This window comes from Ipomoea nil, unplaced genomic scaffold, assembly GCF_001879475.1.
Source record: "Ipomoea nil cultivar Tokyo-kokei standard unplaced genomic scaffold, Asagao_1.1 scaffold1179, whole genome shotgun sequence".
NCBI lineage: Eukaryota > Viridiplantae > Streptophyta > Magnoliopsida > Solanales > Convolvulaceae > Ipomoea > Ipomoea nil.
In genome coordinates this window covers 1,608,774-1,628,179 of record NW_017617607.1, presented here as the reverse complement: position 1 = coordinate 1,628,179, position 19,406 = coordinate 1,608,774, and the positions used below count along the sequence as shown (strand labels likewise).

General features: G+C 35.7%; 1 protein-coding gene and 1 long non-coding RNA gene across 2 annotated transcripts; one reads left to right on the top strand and one right to left on the bottom strand.

Annotated features, from left to right (window-relative positions):
* Positions 1-1,149: 1,149 nt before the first annotated feature.
* LOC109183814 (uncharacterized oxidoreductase At4g09670-like) lies at positions 1,150-2,000 on the bottom strand. Its single transcript, XM_019333876.1, has 2 exons — positions 1,545-2,000; positions 1,150-1,209 (listed from the first exon to the last, which is right to left on the bottom strand). Exons 1-2 carry the CDS (start codon positions 1,998-2,000, stop codon positions 1,150-1,152), a joined length of 516 nt encoding a protein of 171 aa, XP_019189421.1.
* Positions 2,001-5,019: 3,019 nt separating this feature from the next.
* On the top strand, positions 5,020-7,127 carry LOC109183841. Its single transcript, XR_002054639.1, has 3 exons — positions 5,020-5,356; positions 5,784-5,785; positions 7,047-7,127. It is a non-coding gene; the product is annotated as an uncharacterized LOC109183841 (long non-coding RNA).
* The last annotated feature ends 12,279 nt before the right edge of the window (positions 7,128-19,406 follow it).

Below are 19,406 nucleotides of genomic sequence, written 5' to 3'. Positions count from 1 at the left end.
TATCTCTTCTCTCACTGGTCACTTGATGTGAAACTCTATGAATGTTTGTATACTTAGAAATTTTTCAAATTGACCAGCTCCTTCTTTTGTCTTGAATGAAGGTATTTATAGGCTTTTTAGAATTTTTTCTGTTGGTGGGAAAACCCAATTCAAACGTCTATTATCCAGTGAGTAAAGACTAGCGTATAATTCGAAAAAAAGATGACTTTAGCGTGTCAAATTTTTCAGCCGTTAGTTTCCTTGTTTTACGCTGAACATATCTTTTTGCTCTGCAAAAGTTGACTAACCTTTTTAGGGAAAATCTTTTTGGGATATGTACCTAGGACTCACTTTGTCTTGGTCACATTTTACCATAAGACACTAGCTAGTGTTTTAGGGTTTTGAACTGTTGGCTCTGAGAATGTCTCGAGCAATCCTTTTCGAGTGGTTAACTTCCACTATTCGAGTTAACGTTTCGAACATTAACACTTTTAAAGGCTTTCGGTTATGAATGGTTGACTTTACCATTCGTTCATTTCTACACATCGAAATGTAGGCCCTTCCACCATTCGGCCTTTGCAACCTTTTGGTCTTGTAGTCTTGAACTCTTCGACTCTTCTGATCTTCTATCTTTCGAAGCTTCTTCCTGGTTGTCCAAGATGTAACCATTCGGGTTACTACTTTAACTGAATCTGACTATCCGAGACATAACGACTCGGATCACTCATTCGGACCATTAGAAGGAGAAAAAAAATAAAGATCCTAAGTCTACGAAATAAAAAATAATTGGGGGTCTAAAATTCCTATTCTTTTGATATCATCAAAATCTAAATACAAATGTTCCTAAAAATTCCCCCCATTTTTGATGATGTCAAAACTTATACCCAAATTATAAGGCTGTTTTGAAACTTGAATTGATTTTTCATTACAATTCAGCCCATAATTGAGTTTGACAAATATGAGTAAAAGACATTTTTGGTCCTAGACTTATAGTGGCACGGACAATTTTAGTCCTTTATAAAAAAATCAGACAATTTGTAGACACTCTTATTGTGATGAAGACAATTTTGGTCCTCCGTCACTTTTCACGTTAGATGTCCCGTTAAGGAGGGGGTATTTGCATCTTTTCGTCATACCTCCTCTTTATTCCCTCACTGAGTTCTGTGTTCTTCATTGCAGATTGACGAAGAAGAAATTGAAGTCGGCGTTTAGAGAACTTATAATAAGGGCCTGAAAGAACATGGGTATTAAATTAGCTAGCATATCAGATATGGGTTCAAGTTCATCTAAAATTGCACACGATTTCTTCCCCTTTGTAGGTCTGAAGATTAGAACAGGTTTAATTTTCACCTTGAAAATTTTGTTTTGGGTGAAATCTCAATACAAATATATTTTTGCTTTCTGGTGGGAATCTGAGAGTTTGAATAATTGTGAGAGAGAGAGAGAGAGAGAGAGAGAGATCTTTTTAAGGATTGATTGAAAAATGAAATAATCAAGTGAAGTTTAAACCACTACATGTCTACATGAGACAAGTAGTACAAAGTTCGTTTTTTTAATCTCTGTACCGATATGAGTTCACCGAACAGGTCCGGGTTGGAGATGAATTCCTTCATCTTAGCGGCGCGAGGGTGGTGCATCAACATGGTAGCGTCCATAAGTTGCAACCCATTGGATTCGAATGCTTCCAAAATTGTATCGAATTCCTTGGAATTCAGCGCCACAAGCTTCTCGAGCAACAAGTGTTTCTGCTTCTGGGCAGCCAAGACAGCCCACTTGGAGTGCAGAGCCGTCGGGAGGGGCATATAGACGGCGTCGACATCCGGACCATCAAGAACGGCTTCGTAACTGCCGTAGACCTTAGCGGAAGCCGGGAAACCATCATCGGCGGCAAATTTCTTGGCCTTTTCGAGACTGCGACTGCCGACGGCGTGAAGGATGGCACTCTGTGATAGACTGCGGCTGCCGACGGCGATTTCGACACACCCGATGATTCCGATTTGGATCAGCGGCGAAACCAACATTTTCTATGCGAGTGGTTTAAGGTGCTCAGTGAGTGGAGTGCTCGAGATTCGAGAAACGGAGCAGGATTGAAATTGTGAAGACCACTGCCTAATTTTACTGCAATTGCAACAACTATAGTGGTGTGGGGTATGTGGTATTAGCAGTGTGGTCGGCAACTTCAATTTCTTCTTCGTCAATCTGCAATGGAAGAACACAAAACTCAGTGAGGGAATAAAGAGGAGGTATGACGAAAAGATGCAAATACCCTCTCCTTAACGGGACATCTAACGTGAAAAGTGACGGAGGACCAAAATTGTCCTCGTCACAATAAGAGTGTCTACAAATTGTCTGATTTTTTTATAAAGGACTAAAATTGTCGTGCCACTATAAGTCTAGGACCAAAAATGTCTTTTACTCGACAAATATTGTTCTAGAAATTTAAAACACTACGCAACACACATACTGAAAATATTTCATTAATAGTTCAAAAATATTACAGATTACAGTCAGTGAGTGCAAAAGCGAAAAGTAAATAAATATTACAAAATATCATTCATTACGCAACTTCAATCCTTGCTCTTCTTGTTGTTCCTTGCTTTCTCCGCTGCTTTGTCTAACACGCTATTTATTTGCCTTCGAGTGGTCACAATGTTGCCTTGTACCACTAAGTGATCATACATGTACGAGATCCCTGAGGCTGTGATAGTTGTTGAAGGTTTCATAAATATTTCTCCCCTTCAATCACACTGCAACGCCACCATATGATCAACTCTTAAGTGTTCATTCCATCAGCAAAGGAAATTGAATTGTCTCTCATCATATCGAACACTATGCTGGTAAGAGTTGCATCGGATTCATTCCATGTGATCCTTCAGAATGAATCGAGGCGTTCCTTCATGCGCCTCTCGACTTATTCAGCATTTGTCTTCCTTCTCTTCTTCTCGCATTCATTCTTTTCATCCAATTTACGTTGACGCTCAATGGCTTGACTGCGAGAAAAGATGTAATCTATCTTTCGTTGTTTGTCCAATTTCCTAGTCTAGATAGGTAGATTTTTTCCTCGGAACCTCTTACCACTTATTTCTTGGTAAGGTATATAAGGTACTACTTCACCACTCTGGGTTATGGTAGTTCTTCCTTTACGCTTTTGGCCTCTACTGGAACTAGCTATACCAAGCAGTCATTGTCCTCCTCCTTTGTTTGTTTCTCCCTTTTTAGCATCATCACCATCAGCGCCATAGCATCTAAGGGAGGAAATGCCATGATTGGAGACATCTACCTTGGTATGGAAATCACCGAGGCTCTGATGAATAGTCTTCATATCGCCTTTGAGCTCTTTGGTGACATTTTTGATGGCACGTTGATTGACCAGAAGCTGTCCTTGGTTACTATATAGTTGATGTAGACCTCCAAGGACAATCTTCAAGAATTTTGCACATTTTGTCCATCATCATGTCGTTGTGAGTCAAGGACTCCACAACCGAATCTTTGAAGTCGTCATCCAGGTCCGTTGATGGCATGGTTGGAGGACCTTGTGAGTGGATGACCTCCCTTGTGGCAGCAGCTTCAATGATCACAACACCCTTGATTGATCACCCTTGATCTCAACATTTTCTCTCCTTGTTTTCTTCACCACCTTCTTCACATTTCGGAATAAGGACTTTTGCTCCTTAGCCAGGCCAGGCCCAGGGGCATGGGCAGCCTGGGCACCTGCCCAGGGCCCAAGTCTATAGGGGGGCCCATAGATAATATATTTAACATATTATATATATTATAATACTTCGTACTTAATAGTTAATATATATTGAAAAATGAATAACAGAGGAAAAAAGTGGAAGACGGAAGACGAAAATACGGGAATATGAAGAAGAGACGCCGCCCTCTGCCTCGCCAGTCGCACCTACACCACAGTCCACAGCAACCCTTCAATTCTTCTCAACGGTAATAATGGAGTTATTAAAAGCACAAAAACCAACTAAGTGGTTTGTGTTTCATTGGTATCCGGTCCCTCCCTTATGTGGGAGGTTTAGGGTTTGAGCCTCGATGTAGGCGTAGATTGAATATGAAAAAAACTCAGAAACTAAATAACAGAAGAATTTTTTTTTGAATGTAATCTGAATTTAGGAATTGTTAGATTACATTCTAAATTAGGAATTGTTATTTGAGAAAGATTTTTTTTTTTTGAATGTAATCTGAATTTAGGAATTGTTATTTGTGAATGAAATTAGAAAGTGAAGATTACATTCTAAAAAAAATGAAATTAATTTGTCGGGCCTGCTACTACTTGTCCTCATAAATTATCAAGCTTCAGTTCAATCTGGTTGTCTCAAACTCCTTTGATCTCATCTCCGCATTCTCCACTGTGGCACTGTAGACATAGCTAGACTACTATAGTTTGTTTGTTTAGTAGAAAAAATAAATGTAATGTTCATCTTACAGGCCCGACATTACATATTATAGCAGATTACATTTTGAAATTGATTTGAATATTACATTTTGAATAGCAAATTACATTAAAAAAAAGTAAAAAAAAAATGAAATTGATAAATGAATTGCAGATTACATTTTGAAATTAGGAATTATTGATTTGTTGTTTAAGAGTTGGGAATTAGGAATTTTATTTGTCTTTTAATTCTATTTCTTAGGATTCCTATGTATAATGAAATTGTAAGTTTATTATATGAAGACTGCTTTTATTTTATTTTATTTTATTTTGTAAGTTGTGTAATGTGTTTATTCATTTATTTATGTAGGGATTGAAGATACATGTTTACCCGTTGGTAGAAATAAAGATTGTTGATTGTCTATTTCAGTATTCACAAGTGCCATGTGCTTTTGTTCCTTTTTTTTTTTTTTTTTTTTTTTTTTTTTTTTTTTTTTTTTGTTAAGATCAATTTTATTTGTAATAATTTTTTGTTTTTATATATAAGCTTGCCTAATAAACATTTATCTGGAAGTGAAAAGAGAAAAAAAAAATGAACAGTTAATAGACTCACAAAGAGGAGCTATGAATAAATTTATTAAAATAGTAGGATCATCTAATGAAAATTTGGAGAGACCAAACGTAGATAATCTTGAACCATCTAATGAAAATTTGAGGAATCAAGATCATATTGATGAGGATATTGGTAATTTGAATGGACAAGATAACGTAACAAATAATAGTCCTTTGGGTGAACATGATAATTTATCAAATGAGTATAATGTTGAAAATATATTGATTGATGAACAAATTACTCCTTATTTTGATATTTATAACCCTATAAATTGGTCTAATCTTGATAATAAATCAAAATATATTTTGGTTGAAAAGGGACCTATTAGGGAATTAAATAATGTGTTTCCTTTGGATAATAACTCTAGGCATTTTTCATATGTTCACTATATTAGGAAGTTGAGTAATAGAGAAACTAGTGATCAAAAATGTTTAGTTTACTCAAAACATGTGGATAAAGTGTATTGTTTTTGTTGTAAGTTGTTCAAATCTAATAACAATACAAGTCCTTTAGCGAATGATGGATTTAGATATTGGAAGCATCTTAGTGAGAGACTCAAACATGAGAATAGCATTGAACATATGACAAATTGGAATGAACTAAAAATAAGATTAAATAATAATCAAACTATTGATAAACATCTACAATATGAAATTTCAAAAGAAAAAGAACGTTGGAGACAAGTTTTGAGGATAGTTTGGCTTTTCGAGGATCCAATGAAAAAATTTACTGTGATAATAATGGTAATTTTTTGGGATTGATTGAGATGATTGCAGAATTTGATTTGATAATGCAAGATCACATTAGACGTATTCACAACCATGAAATTCAGCATCATTATCTTGTTCATAAAATTCAAAATGAGTTAATTTCTATTTTGGCCCAAAGTGTTAAAAGTTCCATCATAAATATTATTAAAGAGGCTAAATATTTTTCTATAATTCTTGATTGTACCCCTGATGTGAGTCATCAAGAACAAATGAGTTTAGTAGTACGATGTGTTAATATGTTTAGTAATAAAATAAAAATAGAAGAATACTTTTTAGAGTTTTTGAAAGTGGACGATACATCTAGTTTATGACTTTTTAATGAATTGTTAGATGCAATTAAAACTTTAGGTCTTAAAATTGATGATGTGAGAGGTCAAAGTTATGATAATGGTCGAATATGAAAGGAAAACATCAATGTGTTTAAAAATAATTACTTGAAATAAATTCGAGAGCATTGTATATGTCATGTGCTTGTCATAGCCTTAATTTTACTGTTAGTGATATGACACATTCTTGTATTAAAGTAGTTTCATTTTTTGGAGCTATGCAAGGTATATATGCTTTATTTTCAAGTTCAACAAAAAGGTGAAAAATTTTTCACTTGATAATGTTCCAAACTTGACTGTAAAATATTTATCAAATATTTACTTGGAATTGTTATTTGGTATGATATTTTATTTGCTATTAATATGGTAAGTAAAAAGTTGCAATCAAAATCTATGTGCATTGAAACTACAATGACCCAATTAGAAGGTGTAATGAATTTTTTTTTTTTTTTTTTTTTAGAAATATAGAAATGAAGGGTTTGCTACTAGTATGAATATTGCCAAAAATATTGCATGTGATATGGACATAGAGCCTACATTTCCAATTAGACGACGTATTATTAGGAAAAAGCAATTTGATGAAAATGATAATGAAGAGGAAATTCAATCACATAAGGAGTCTTTTAGAGTCAATTATTTTTTAACTGTTGTGGATGTGACAATTACTTCATTGAATAATAGATTTGAACAACTAAAGATATTTGAAAATATTTTTAGATTTTTATATAATTCAAAAATATTGAAGTCATTGGATAATAATAAACTAAGAGAATGTTGCAATAATTCTGATGATCTTTTCTCTGAATTAAAAATGTTACAGATGAATTTGCTAGACACATTAATGTCAGCGATTGAGATTCTTGAGTTTGTCAAAGTCACGGATTGCTACCCAATGATTTCTCTTGCTTATCGAATATAATTGACAATACCCATGATTGTAGCATCAGGCGGAGAGAAGTTTTTCAAAATTGAAGTTATTGAAAACCTACTTGAGATTTTCAATGCCACAAGAAAGATTGAATGGTTTGGCGATTTTGTGTATTGAGAAAGATATGCTAGAGAATATTAATATTGATGCAATTATCGATGATTTTGCATCGAGTAAAGCACGTAGAAATTTGTTGTCATGATTATTTTTGTATTTAAAAAATTGTTAAAAATTTGCTAATCTTATTTCTTTTTATTTGATATTCTAATTTTTTTTAGTATTATTAAATTTAAATTTAAAATTTTCATATAGGGACCCTTTTTAAAAATTTCGCCTTGGGCCTATAAAATGTTTGGACCGTCCTTGTCTTTAGGGCTCAAAAGATCAACCATCTAGATTTCTAGAAAACAAGTTGTTAGGGCTCATACCATGTGGCGCTTCCTTGTTCCACTAGAACTGGTTGAGCCGGAAGCTAATTCGAAAATGAATCTTTCGTTGGCAACAACAAGTGGTTGGTCGAATGGTTCCTGCCCACAAGTGGTCAGTTGCTCAGCCTCACCACTCGGTTCTACATCCTCTCGAGTGATTGGCAAAAGAGGCAAGCTAATAGGAACTTCAACTCCTCGAGGTAGTTCACTACTTGATTCCACTGCCTCTCAAGTAGTTGGAGAACTACTCAATATTTTAGTGTGCTCAGCAGCCTCTCTGCTAGGTTCTGCAACCTCTCGAGCAAGTTTGTATGTAATAGGTGACAACCTGGCTACTTCTACCACTCGGACAAAGATGTCACCAACCATTTAGTGCATAACCTCTTCAGCCTCTCGAGGTATCGCCTCGGCTTCAACTCGTGTTGCTTCCTCGGCCTATGGAGCTGGAACTTCTGTTGATAGTTCGGCCTCAGCAGTTGCGGTTGAAAACACGGCTTCGGCTATTCGGTCAATGCCATCTCAAGTTGTTTCATCTCCGACCTCTCTTGCTGGACTATTCGGTTGATCAAGAGCTCTTGTGTTTGGCCCAGCTTGAGGATTCGGATCCACAAACTCTGTTTCAATGCAAATTATGCTGTGCAACCGTGTGCACCAAGGTTGCAAAAACGATGTCATTTTGACTAAAAACGCGCGTCCCACTTTTAAAAAAAAAAAAAAATTCAGGTTCAATTCACGGCAATAGCATTTTTTGTGCATAATTTGAATTATATATCCACAAATTCATAACTATATATCCAGAGTGAATGAATAACACAAAATCCAGAATGAATGAACTAAATATCCACAATGAATAAACTAAATATCCATAAAATCATAACTATATATCCACAAATTCATAACTAAATATACACAAATTCATAACTATATATCCACAATAATGCTGTTGAGTGGAATCGAAACTGAATTTTTTTTAAATGGGACACGCGTTTTTAATTAAAACGACATCGTTTTACAACCGTGTGTACCATGCATGGTGTACACGGTTGCACAGCATAATTATTGTTGTTTCAAATCGAGAGAAGGCTTGGGCTCTTCTCATTTCTTTGGTAAAGGCCTTTCCTTACTGCCTTTGAGGTGGTGCTTGCACTTCTTCCTCAGTTAGTTTGGCCTTTCGCTTGGCAGCTTCTCTCTTAGCCATTTACTTTGTGTAGATGCGGTGGATCTTATATGTGTTGGTGGCGAGAGGAATGGAGGAGGTTCTTTGCCATTCTAGAGAGAAGTTTTTTTCTGGCCGAATGCGTTGCAAACCTTCCTCAATGATATCTAGGTTTGACATGTGTCCCTTCTGCCAGGTAGTTATTCTAATCAGCTCGGCCAGTAGGTCTTCATCTATTGAAATGATATTGTCCTCTCCAGCATATACGGCCTCAACTATGTCTTCATCGGCCATTTGTTGAGCCAATTGGGCACCAACATTAATTTCTTATTGAGCTTCTAGGTCCCCGGCAATAGCCTCTGTAACATCCCCGATTTTCACAATTTTCAAAAACATTTAAAGCTTAGTAAAGAGACAAAGTCTACTCATCGAGATTAAAGTAACGCGGAAGCAAAAGACATAATACGGGAGATGTTATGCCACACCTATACATCTATAGGTGCACAGGCTAAATCTAAACGAACATACAAGTCATGATCATAACAATCCATGACTCACAGGCCCAAAACTATAACTAAAACAGTCAAGGGAGCTACACTATCTAACAACAGCTAGCGCGCACTCCAAAAGCTACTCAACTCCAATGTTTTGATTTCTAGTGGCAATACACCGTGGGCCTATGTATATATCAAAGACCTGTAAAGCAACATAAAGAAAGGGGATGATGCCCGGTCAGCGAACATTGCTGGTAACCCATCAATACGTGTTAAATAACATATATAGATAGTATAAATCAAAACCATTTTCGAAACGGAATACAATATATATCAGTTCAAAAGTCATAGAGGAAAGTCAACTGCAAAGACTCAATTTCACTCTCAAAGGAACAAGGAAAATCAACATCCCAAGACAACAACAAGACAAGAATACCAAAAGTACAATACAACTCAAGATGTATTCTACTGATCACAAAGTAGAATACATCAAGACATGCTCTATAGCAAAGAAACACATACACACATTGGCAACTACATGCCATAGTGACAACTACATGTCACAAGAACACAATTCCAAGTTCCAACCTTATGCCATGTTCCAACCTTATGGCTACCCCCGACCTTATTACAGTTCCAACCTTTACCTCCTAGTGCCACGCTGTACTTCCGAGTCTAACCTTTTGCCTCCGAGGGCCGTCCCCCTCCCCCCCCCCCCCCCCCCCCCCCCCCCCCCGCCCCCCAACACCGCCAACATTTCCACCGATCTCTCAGTACACGAGGGTACCATTCAATATCATAACACAAACCACCAATCTCATGAGCGCGCAAAGCTCAAATAGCAAACCACCAATCTCAATCTTGGCCACACGAGGACTGCATCAGTACCTTGGAGATTAAGGCCCCATAAACCATAATCGTGCAATCAAGGTACATCAAGTACATACATTTACATCACAGGAATCAATTAATGGATCACAACAAAGATATGAAACCATACTCAACAAGAAAGGATTACAATCCGACACCAACGATGGTCAACACAAGTTGTCAATCTCAATAGGAAAGTACAAACCTCACACACTAGCATTTCAACATCAAACGAGCATGCTTATCAAACGGGTAAACCAAAGATAGTTCCATAGAACATACAAGACTCACCATAGTCCAACAAATCACAAAGTTGGACACTTAGCACGATTCAAGACACCAAATCCTATATGGAATCCTAACATACCATTCTAGACATACGAAACATCAAGAAGACACTCAAAAAGCCCAATTAAAACAACATCGGGAGGTCAAAACATCAATACCGAGTCAAAAGGATCACGGGGTACAAATTCCCGACCTACATCAATATTGTACCCCGTGGGTGGGGCCACGGGTGGACCTCCACCCGTGGTTCCGCCCGCGGGTAACCCCTGTACCTCAAAATAATCCATTCGGGGATTTTCAACAAGAAGTCCAAATTCAAGTCCAAAACATCCAAAATCTTACACAATATAACAATATGACTTGAACCCAAGAAATAGCCAAGCAATGGCATACAAGAACCCTAATAACAAGCTCTAGACATGCATCACCACAAGATAATGCATCAAATCTCACATTTCATCACAAAAATCACAAGTAGAAACCAAGAAATCATCATATAGGTAAGAAAATAGGTTTTGTAAAGCATGGGTTACCTTTGTAGCCTAACACTTCACTTTTCTCACCCTTAAAAGCTTCTCCTAAAGCTCTTCTTCAACTCCAACTTCACAAACAACCCAAAAGACAACAAAGATTCAATTTTTATGAAAAGACATCTAAAAAGATATTAAAAACACCAAGAGATCAAGGATCTTACCCTCCCCTATGCTCAAGGTTAGGAAAGTATGAATCTTGGAGGCCAACTTGTAGGATTTAGGATACCCAAAATTTGGCTTGGAGAAGAAACTATCAATTTCCTAGAGTGAAGGTATAGGTTTTGTGTTTAGAGTGTTGGTGGATGAAATGAAAGGATGATGTTAGGTTAGCTTGGAGCACAAACTTTAGATAGAAAGACTTCTTTGCCCTTACTAAAGTTGGAAGAATAAGGAGACAAGGGAACAACTCATAAGGCATAGGGTACAACTCTTTGACTTGGATTGACTAGTCCAATTTCTAGTCCTCCGACTATTGAATTTTCAGGATTTTAGGAATAAACTACCAAATAAGCTAGGATTAATTATCTAATTAATCCTTAAATAGAGTTTGGATTTACGGGGTGTCACAGCCTCACTATCATCTGCAGCAGTTGCACCCACCTCTTGTGCAATCTCGATAACTACATCAGTCACATTCTCACTCACCACATATTTTACTTGTGTAAGTTCTAGTGGGATGGGTTGAGTCCGAATGGTGACAGGTATGTTGGTCTCGCGGGGTGCCTTAGCTTGAGACTCAGCCTCTCGAACAGTTTCTACATCTTCAGCTATTTGGGGTATCTCTATTGTGTTTTGAATAGTAGACTCGGTATCCACAACCTCTTGTGCATCTACTATTCGATTGTGTTCCCCCTCGATTGGTGACGTCTCGGCCACCGCCTCTTGTACCGTCTCGGCTGGCTGTGATGGCTCGATTGGCTTACCTTTTGGCTTCTTAGGAACTAGAGCCTTAGGGGCTTTGGACTTCTTCTTCTCAAGAGCAGGAGCATCAGCAGCCAACTTCCTCTTTGCCTTGGACTACTTTGCCTTCTCGATCCGAGTAACACTTAGCCTAGTGGACCTTTTGGAATTGCACTGTTCCTTTTCAGTGCTAGAGGTTTAGTGCGCATGTAGTACACATTACGATGAGCTAGGACATCGTCTCTAAGCTTGACTCCCTTTGAGATCAACAACTCAGTCACTAAGAGCCCAAAACCCACACCCTTGACTAAGGTTTTGTTCTTTGTGTCCACTACTTTCTCAATAAATTGTTTGAGAAAGTCTTAAACTACCCTTGACCAATCCACAAGGTAGTTATTGAGGATGGCGCTTAGCATAGTGAATTTTTCCTCTGTGACATCGTCTGTCCCAACCACACGGTTCTCAACGATTCGGCTGAGGATGTCAATCGCCCTTTCGTATTTCGGCTTAAGGGTCTTCTTCTTCAGAGAAAATCTCAACTCTTCAAGAGCCTAACCACCCTTGATATCCTTCCACAGGGCGTCTTGGTTGTACACGTGGCCGGAGTAGTCAACTTTCTCACCCTCCCTTACTGGGAAATCAAAGAGAGCTCGAATATCTCCGTGCACTATCACCACATCCGTGTCGTTCACCATCGAACGAATCTCGTCCACATTCTTGCTCAGGCGAGCATTTACAAAGAACTATGTGGCGTCCATCCGGTGAACCGTCTTGTAGTCGTGGGTCACGTACTTCATCAGTCCGACGTCGTCCAGACAGTTTAGAATTTTCTCCGTTGTTGCTCTATCAGTTGTGTGCTTCAAATAGCCGTCCTTATCCAACATGAGACCGCTTTTGACCTTACTGCTTAGTTCGGTCAGAACTGACTAGTTGTTAATGCGGCTGAAAGTGTTGGATGCGCTTGAGGAACTAGAGGTCGCCAGTAATGGTGATTGAAGTTTTGAAAGGTTTGGGAGGTAGAGAATTTTTTGAGAGAAAGAAGGTTCTTTACTTCTTGCAACTCGCGAAAAAGTAAGAGTGAAGGCCGGGTTTAGGGTTTAAATTCATTTTGAAAAAGAAATCGGGTTGAGAAATTCAAATTTGGGCATAATAAATTATAATTGTCCAAAGGTCATAAATGTCTCTCAACACTTGATTTGTCAAAGGTATTTTGGTGCTTTTGGGTTATAATAAGTACGGTAGGTATGATAAGATAAGGAAAGAGAAAGCTTAAAAAGTGAAACTAGCATTAAATATGAGAGATGCATTTCTCATCATGTCTGTCGTGCGCTAGTGGGAAGACGTTTTTCTCGCTAATGTCGATAAGAAATAATATTCCCCCTATCTCCTTAACTTCTGCACCTTTCACTTTTCTCTTGGTCATTCAAGTCCTTTGATCATTCAGTAATCATTCGAACCCAATTACTTGTGAACCATTCAGCTATTCATAATTCGATTTTCCTGAATCATTCGGTTGAATTCAAATGTCTATTCAGCCATCTTAACTCCTCGAACCTGATCAATTACTCATTCAGATATACCTATTCGTCTATTCAATCAATTTTGTCATCTCAGACTCTCTTCGGACTATCTTGACCATTCGACCTTGACTTGTTTGTCCATTCAGCCTACTTGATATCTCAAACCCACTTCTCAACATTTCGAATTGTTAACGATTCAAACCACCATTTGAAGGTACTTCATAACCTCTCGAATCTTCTATATTTAGATGAATTTTGACTTCAATTCATCTCAACCATTCCCAACTCAAGTCTGAGTGTTGAGAATTTGCTTTCACTCAAGGGCTTAGTCAAAATGTCAGCCAGTTGATTTTCAGTGTTGACATATTCAAGCATAATACCTTTCTTCTCAATATGATCTCGGATAAAATGATACTTAATATCAATGTGCTTAGTCCTTGAGTGTAACACCGAATTGTGTGTTATAGCAATTGCACTAGTGTTGTCACACTTGATGCTAATCTCCTTTGCTTCAATCCTATAGTCCTTAAGTTGTTGCTTCATCCAAAGAATTTGAGCACAACAACTTCCTGCAGCTATATACTCGACTTCTGCGATACTTATTGCAACGGAGTTTTGCTTCTTGCTGAACCACAAGACGAGCCTTTCTCCTAGAAATTGACATGTTCATGGGGGTGCTCTTTCGGTCTATTTTACATCCGGCGCAATCAACATCCGAATAGACAATCAATTCGAATGATCCACCTTTCGGATAACAAATTCCAACACTTTGCTTACCTTTAAGGTATCTTAGGATCTTCTTGGCAGCTGTGAGGTGACTCTCCTTTGGATTAGACTGGAATCTTGCACACGCTCCTACGACAAATGAGATATCCGGTCTACTTGTGGTTAAGTACAATTGAGAGCCAATAGTTCCTCTATACTTAGCTTGATCCAATTCCTTTCCTTCGTTATCAATGTCCATTCGTAACGAATGTTCATAGGGATCTTTACGGATGATTTTTCAGCTCGTCAAGCGCATACATACAAGAATTGAAAATTTGGCATAAACAAGAGTCGAAAATTTATATTCAAACTCAGCTCGTAGGCATATATACAAATAATCATTATACATAAACAATGTCATAGTTTTTTGAAAATAAAATGCACTGAAAAAAGGAACCAAGTGTACCGTTCATGGAGATTTTGATGACAAGTTGTGTTAATAACGTGTTAAAATTCGATGTCCCTTAACTCAATCTTCCGGGATAATTCTAACGTAATCATATGCCAAGAATAGTACAGATAAAAGAGAGAGAGAAAAGTAAAAGGAAAAAAATCTGAAATTGCAAAAATCCTCTGATCTGTTCATTAATAACTGTTTTGTATATATACAAAGGGCCTAAACCGTATACAAACAATACTAAAAAAAAAATAGAAAATAAATGGGATAATGACCATACATAAAATAAATATTTATAACAAATTGTCAATTTTTTACTGTATTTCTTTTATACCACTCCATACTGTAAGTTTTTATTATATTTGTTTGACACTTTGAGATTTTACACCTCAAAAAAAAAAAAAAATACTTTAATCCCGTTTCAACTTAATAACGAAACAGAAAATAGAGACATCAACAACTAAAGGATTTTATAATGTTTAAGGTAAAAATATCATTGTTTTCCATTAACTTTAATATCTAGCTAATTAACTTTAATTTTTGAATTCACAATAAACTAGCTTGGACGACTTATTATAAACCAAGTCAATCATGATCGCGGGAAGAAATAATTATTGGAGGGGCTTTTGAGACGACTTCTAGAGGTGGGCATAAATGGATTAGTTGAACAATAACCAAGTAAATTGAAAAGGACAGGATAGAAGAAAGATGAGCATCACAATAATAAATCAATAATAGAGACAGGAGTAATGAAAGTTGGGCATGCCTATTGATGCATGAATGTTGGCACAAGCAGGCAGGCATGACAAATTATTCTGTGAACCATGATTCACACAATGTGACGTGAATCATAATAAATAAAATATATATTTTTAATATACTAAAAATATATTATTTGTATATTGAATATTTATTATATAAAATAGTGTATTTTAATATTCAAATAATATATTTTTTTTAATACAATGTACCTTTTTAATATATTAAAAATATATTATTTAAGTATTGAATATACATTATTTGATAGTATATTACACAAAGTTACATAAATTATGATTTATACAATAATGATTGGGTAGGAACTGCACCCCTTTTACTTTTTGGGTTCTAGCTAGGCGCCAAGTACATTTCTATCAGTCTCAAAGCAGCTAATCAACAAGTTGCCTAATAATCAATATTGTCACGCCACTTGTTCATTCAAGTGGGTGTGCCCCATTTTTACAAGAAAACACACACACACACACAAAGTTGATAACTACGTATGCAACTTCATAATTATCCTCTGAAAATATTTAAATACATTTTTAATCTATGAGTAATGCAACTCTACTCCTTTTAATTACTTCATATCTTTTAGTCATTACATAATATACTCATAATTTTGTTGAAAATTGGTGAATAAATTGATACCCAAAATATATATAAAAGAGAAAAGGTACAAATAAGTCATTGAACTATTTTGAGGATAGCAATTGCCACCGAACTCAAATAAGCTACAAATTCATCCATGAACCTGAAAAAAAGAACAATTCAGCATTTTTAGCAGTTTAACCAGAGGTTTGCGCGTATTGGGATGCCATGTGTATTTATATTTTTTTCTTATTATTCTTCTTCCAAACTTTCACCTCTATGACCAGTTGAGCTGCTCATGCGGGCTTTTCACGAATTAAGAATCAATTAACTAATTTTTTTTTTCAGCAAGCAAGTGAACCCTGCAAAACATGACAATTTCATCACTAAATTTAATCAAAAACCTGCTATGTATTTAAATTAAATCAAGAACATACTGAGCTCAAAATTAATCACACAAGTTGCTACTGCCACGAAGAATTTGCTGCCCAAAAGATTTAGCTGCTGCGTCGAAGAAATTTTGCTCCGGGAAATTAAATTGCTTGCTGGAAATTTGGCAATTACCCAAAAGGTTTAACCGAGTGAAGACGCTCGGAGAAGAAAATAGAAGAGAGAAGAAATTAGGGTTTATTTTCAAAAAATAAAAAAAAAAAAAATTAGGGTTTTTTTTTTTTTGAAAAAAAAAAAATTAGGGTTTAAATTTTGACTTCAAATAGTTAAATGCTTACATGTAGTCTAAATAGGATAATAAGAAAAAATATATAATATACATGGCGTCTCAATCAAGCGCAAACCTGTTGTTAACTTACTAAAAATATTTCTTTTTTTCCGAGTTCATCGATGAATTTGGAGCTTATTCGAGTTCGGTGGCTTAATTGCTAATCCCCAAATAGTTCAATGACATATTTGTACATTTTCTCTATATAAAATAAAATATATATTTATATGAAAATGGAATTTAATTTGTAGGAAATTAATTCCAACCAATTTTGGAACAAAATCAAAATTAGGTATATATACGAAGTATATATATAAACAAAATAGGGATTTATTTTATCAAAATAATTCCACCACAACTAGTACGAAACTAGTACAAGGGATTTAATTTCTACGTACGAAATTAATCTAACTACACTTAGTATGAAACCAAGAACAAATATATAAATGAATATATATATATATATATATATATATATATATATATATATATATTGAAAGGTTCCCGTGCGGATGTGCGGTAGATTAATGTGCGTGAGATTTGTACTCAATGTGCGTGAGTGTTGTGCTTAATGTGCCTGAGATTTGTACTTAATTAGTGTGCGTGAATGTGTAAAATGCAGCAGAAAATATTAATGTCAGCTTCTTCCCCATCCCCAGTAACCATTTGCCCCCTCCCTGATGATGATGATGCGGAAGCGAGCTATGGTGGTTAAGAATTATGGGAATAATAAAACAGAAATCCACACTTAGCTGCTGTGCAAATTTTACTGTACGTGCGTCATTTATATAAACATTCATCTGCATTGAAGGTAGCTGATAATCCAGAATCCATGGCCAAATTGAAGGAAGAAGTAACAAGAAGCTTGGGTGTTAATGTGCGTGAGTTTCTGTTCTGCTTCCTTCTGAGCTCGTAATTCTGAAATAATCACGCACATTAAGCACAAATCTCACGCACATTAAGCACAATACTCAGGCACATTAAGTACAAAACTCACGCATATTAACATGACGCACATTAAGTACAAATCTCAGGCACATTGAGTACAAATCTCATGCACATTAAGTATAAACCTCACGCACATTAATCCACCGCACATCCGCACGGGAAGCCACAAATGCACCTGATCCCTTCCCTATATATATATATATATATATATATATATATATATATATATATATATATATATATATATATATATATATATATATATATATATATATCACAATAATCAGGCACATTAAGTACAAAACTCACGCATATTAACATGACGCACATTAAGTACAAATCTCAGGCACATTGAGTACAAATCTCACGCACATTAAGTATAAACCTCACGCACATTAATCCACCGCACATCCGCACGGGAAGCCACAAATGCACCTGATCCCTTCCCTATATATATATATATATATATGAAACGAGAAAGTGTTTCTAGCCTGAGGTTTTGACCCAACGAGAAGAAAAAGGAAGTCCGAGTCGTGTGTACACACACTTTCCTTAAAACCGATTCGCCACCTCCCGATGGTGCTAGAATAATGTACATCTTAGGGGGGTGGGGGTGGGGGGAGGGGGGGAGAGATCATGTATTTTATGAGTTAGAATAATGTACTTTATGTGTTAGAATAATGTACTTTGTGTTAGAATAATGTACTTTGTGTTAGAAACTTAGAATAATAAAAATTTTCGGATAAAATAATATATTTTATGAGTTAGGATAATATACTTTGTGTTAGAATAATGTATTTTATGAGTTAGAATAATGTATAATGTATTTTATGTGTTAAAAAATAATGAAATTTATAGGGTAAGATAATGTATTTTATGAGTTAGAATAATGTGTTTATGTGTTAGAATAATGTATTTTATGAGTTAGAATAATGTACTTTATTGTTTTTGGATAAAATGATGTCGTTTTGATGTTAAAAATAAAAATCTTTGCTTTGCGCGCGCGTTAGTATAATGAACATTTTGGGGTAAGATAATGTATTTTATGAGTTAAAATAATATACTTTATATGTGTTAGAATAATTAATGAAATTTCTGAGGTAAGATAATATATTTTATAAGTTTGAATAATGTACTTTATGTGTTAGAATAATGAAATTTCTGGAGTACGATAATGCATTTTATGTGTTAGATCAGAATAATAGTATATTTTATGAGTTAGAATAATGTAATTTATATGTTTTTGAACCGTGACCACTAACCACTATCCACGCAATAATGATTGAACTTTTATTTTTTTTTTGGAAGAATGATTGAATTATTCTTTCCAAAAGGTTGAATTATATCGGAGCGTTATGCTATGCATCCGTATGCACCATGCATGGTGCATCCGGATGCAAAAACGACGTCATTTTGATGTCAAACTTAAAAAAAAATAAAAAAAATTCAGAATTGCATAACTACACATCCATAATTTCATAACTATACATCCAGAATACATAACTACATATCCATAATTTCATCACATCCATAATTTCATAACTATACATCCAGAATTACATAACTACACATCCATAATTTCATAACTATAAATCCAGAATTGCATAACTACACATCCATAACTTCATAACTATACATCCAGAATTGCATAACTACACATCCACAACTTCATAACTACACATCCAGAATTGCATAACTATACGTCCAGAATTTCATAACTAAAAATCCATAATGAATGAACTAAAAAATGAATAACATAATGTTGTTGCTGGGAATCGAACATGATTTTTTTTAAGTAGGACGCGCGTTTTGATGCAAAACGACGTCATTTTTTCATCCGTATGCATCATGCACCATGCATGGTGCATACGGATGCACAGCATAATTTGCCGAATTATACCCTCATGGGCCTAAATTTGGGCTTACTGGGCACAAACAACAATTTACAAATTTCCTTTTAAAAACCATTTTGTTGCTTAACTAAGCCCATTTAATCGGCCCATTTGTCAATTAATCTCATAAGTCATACCCCTCTAGTC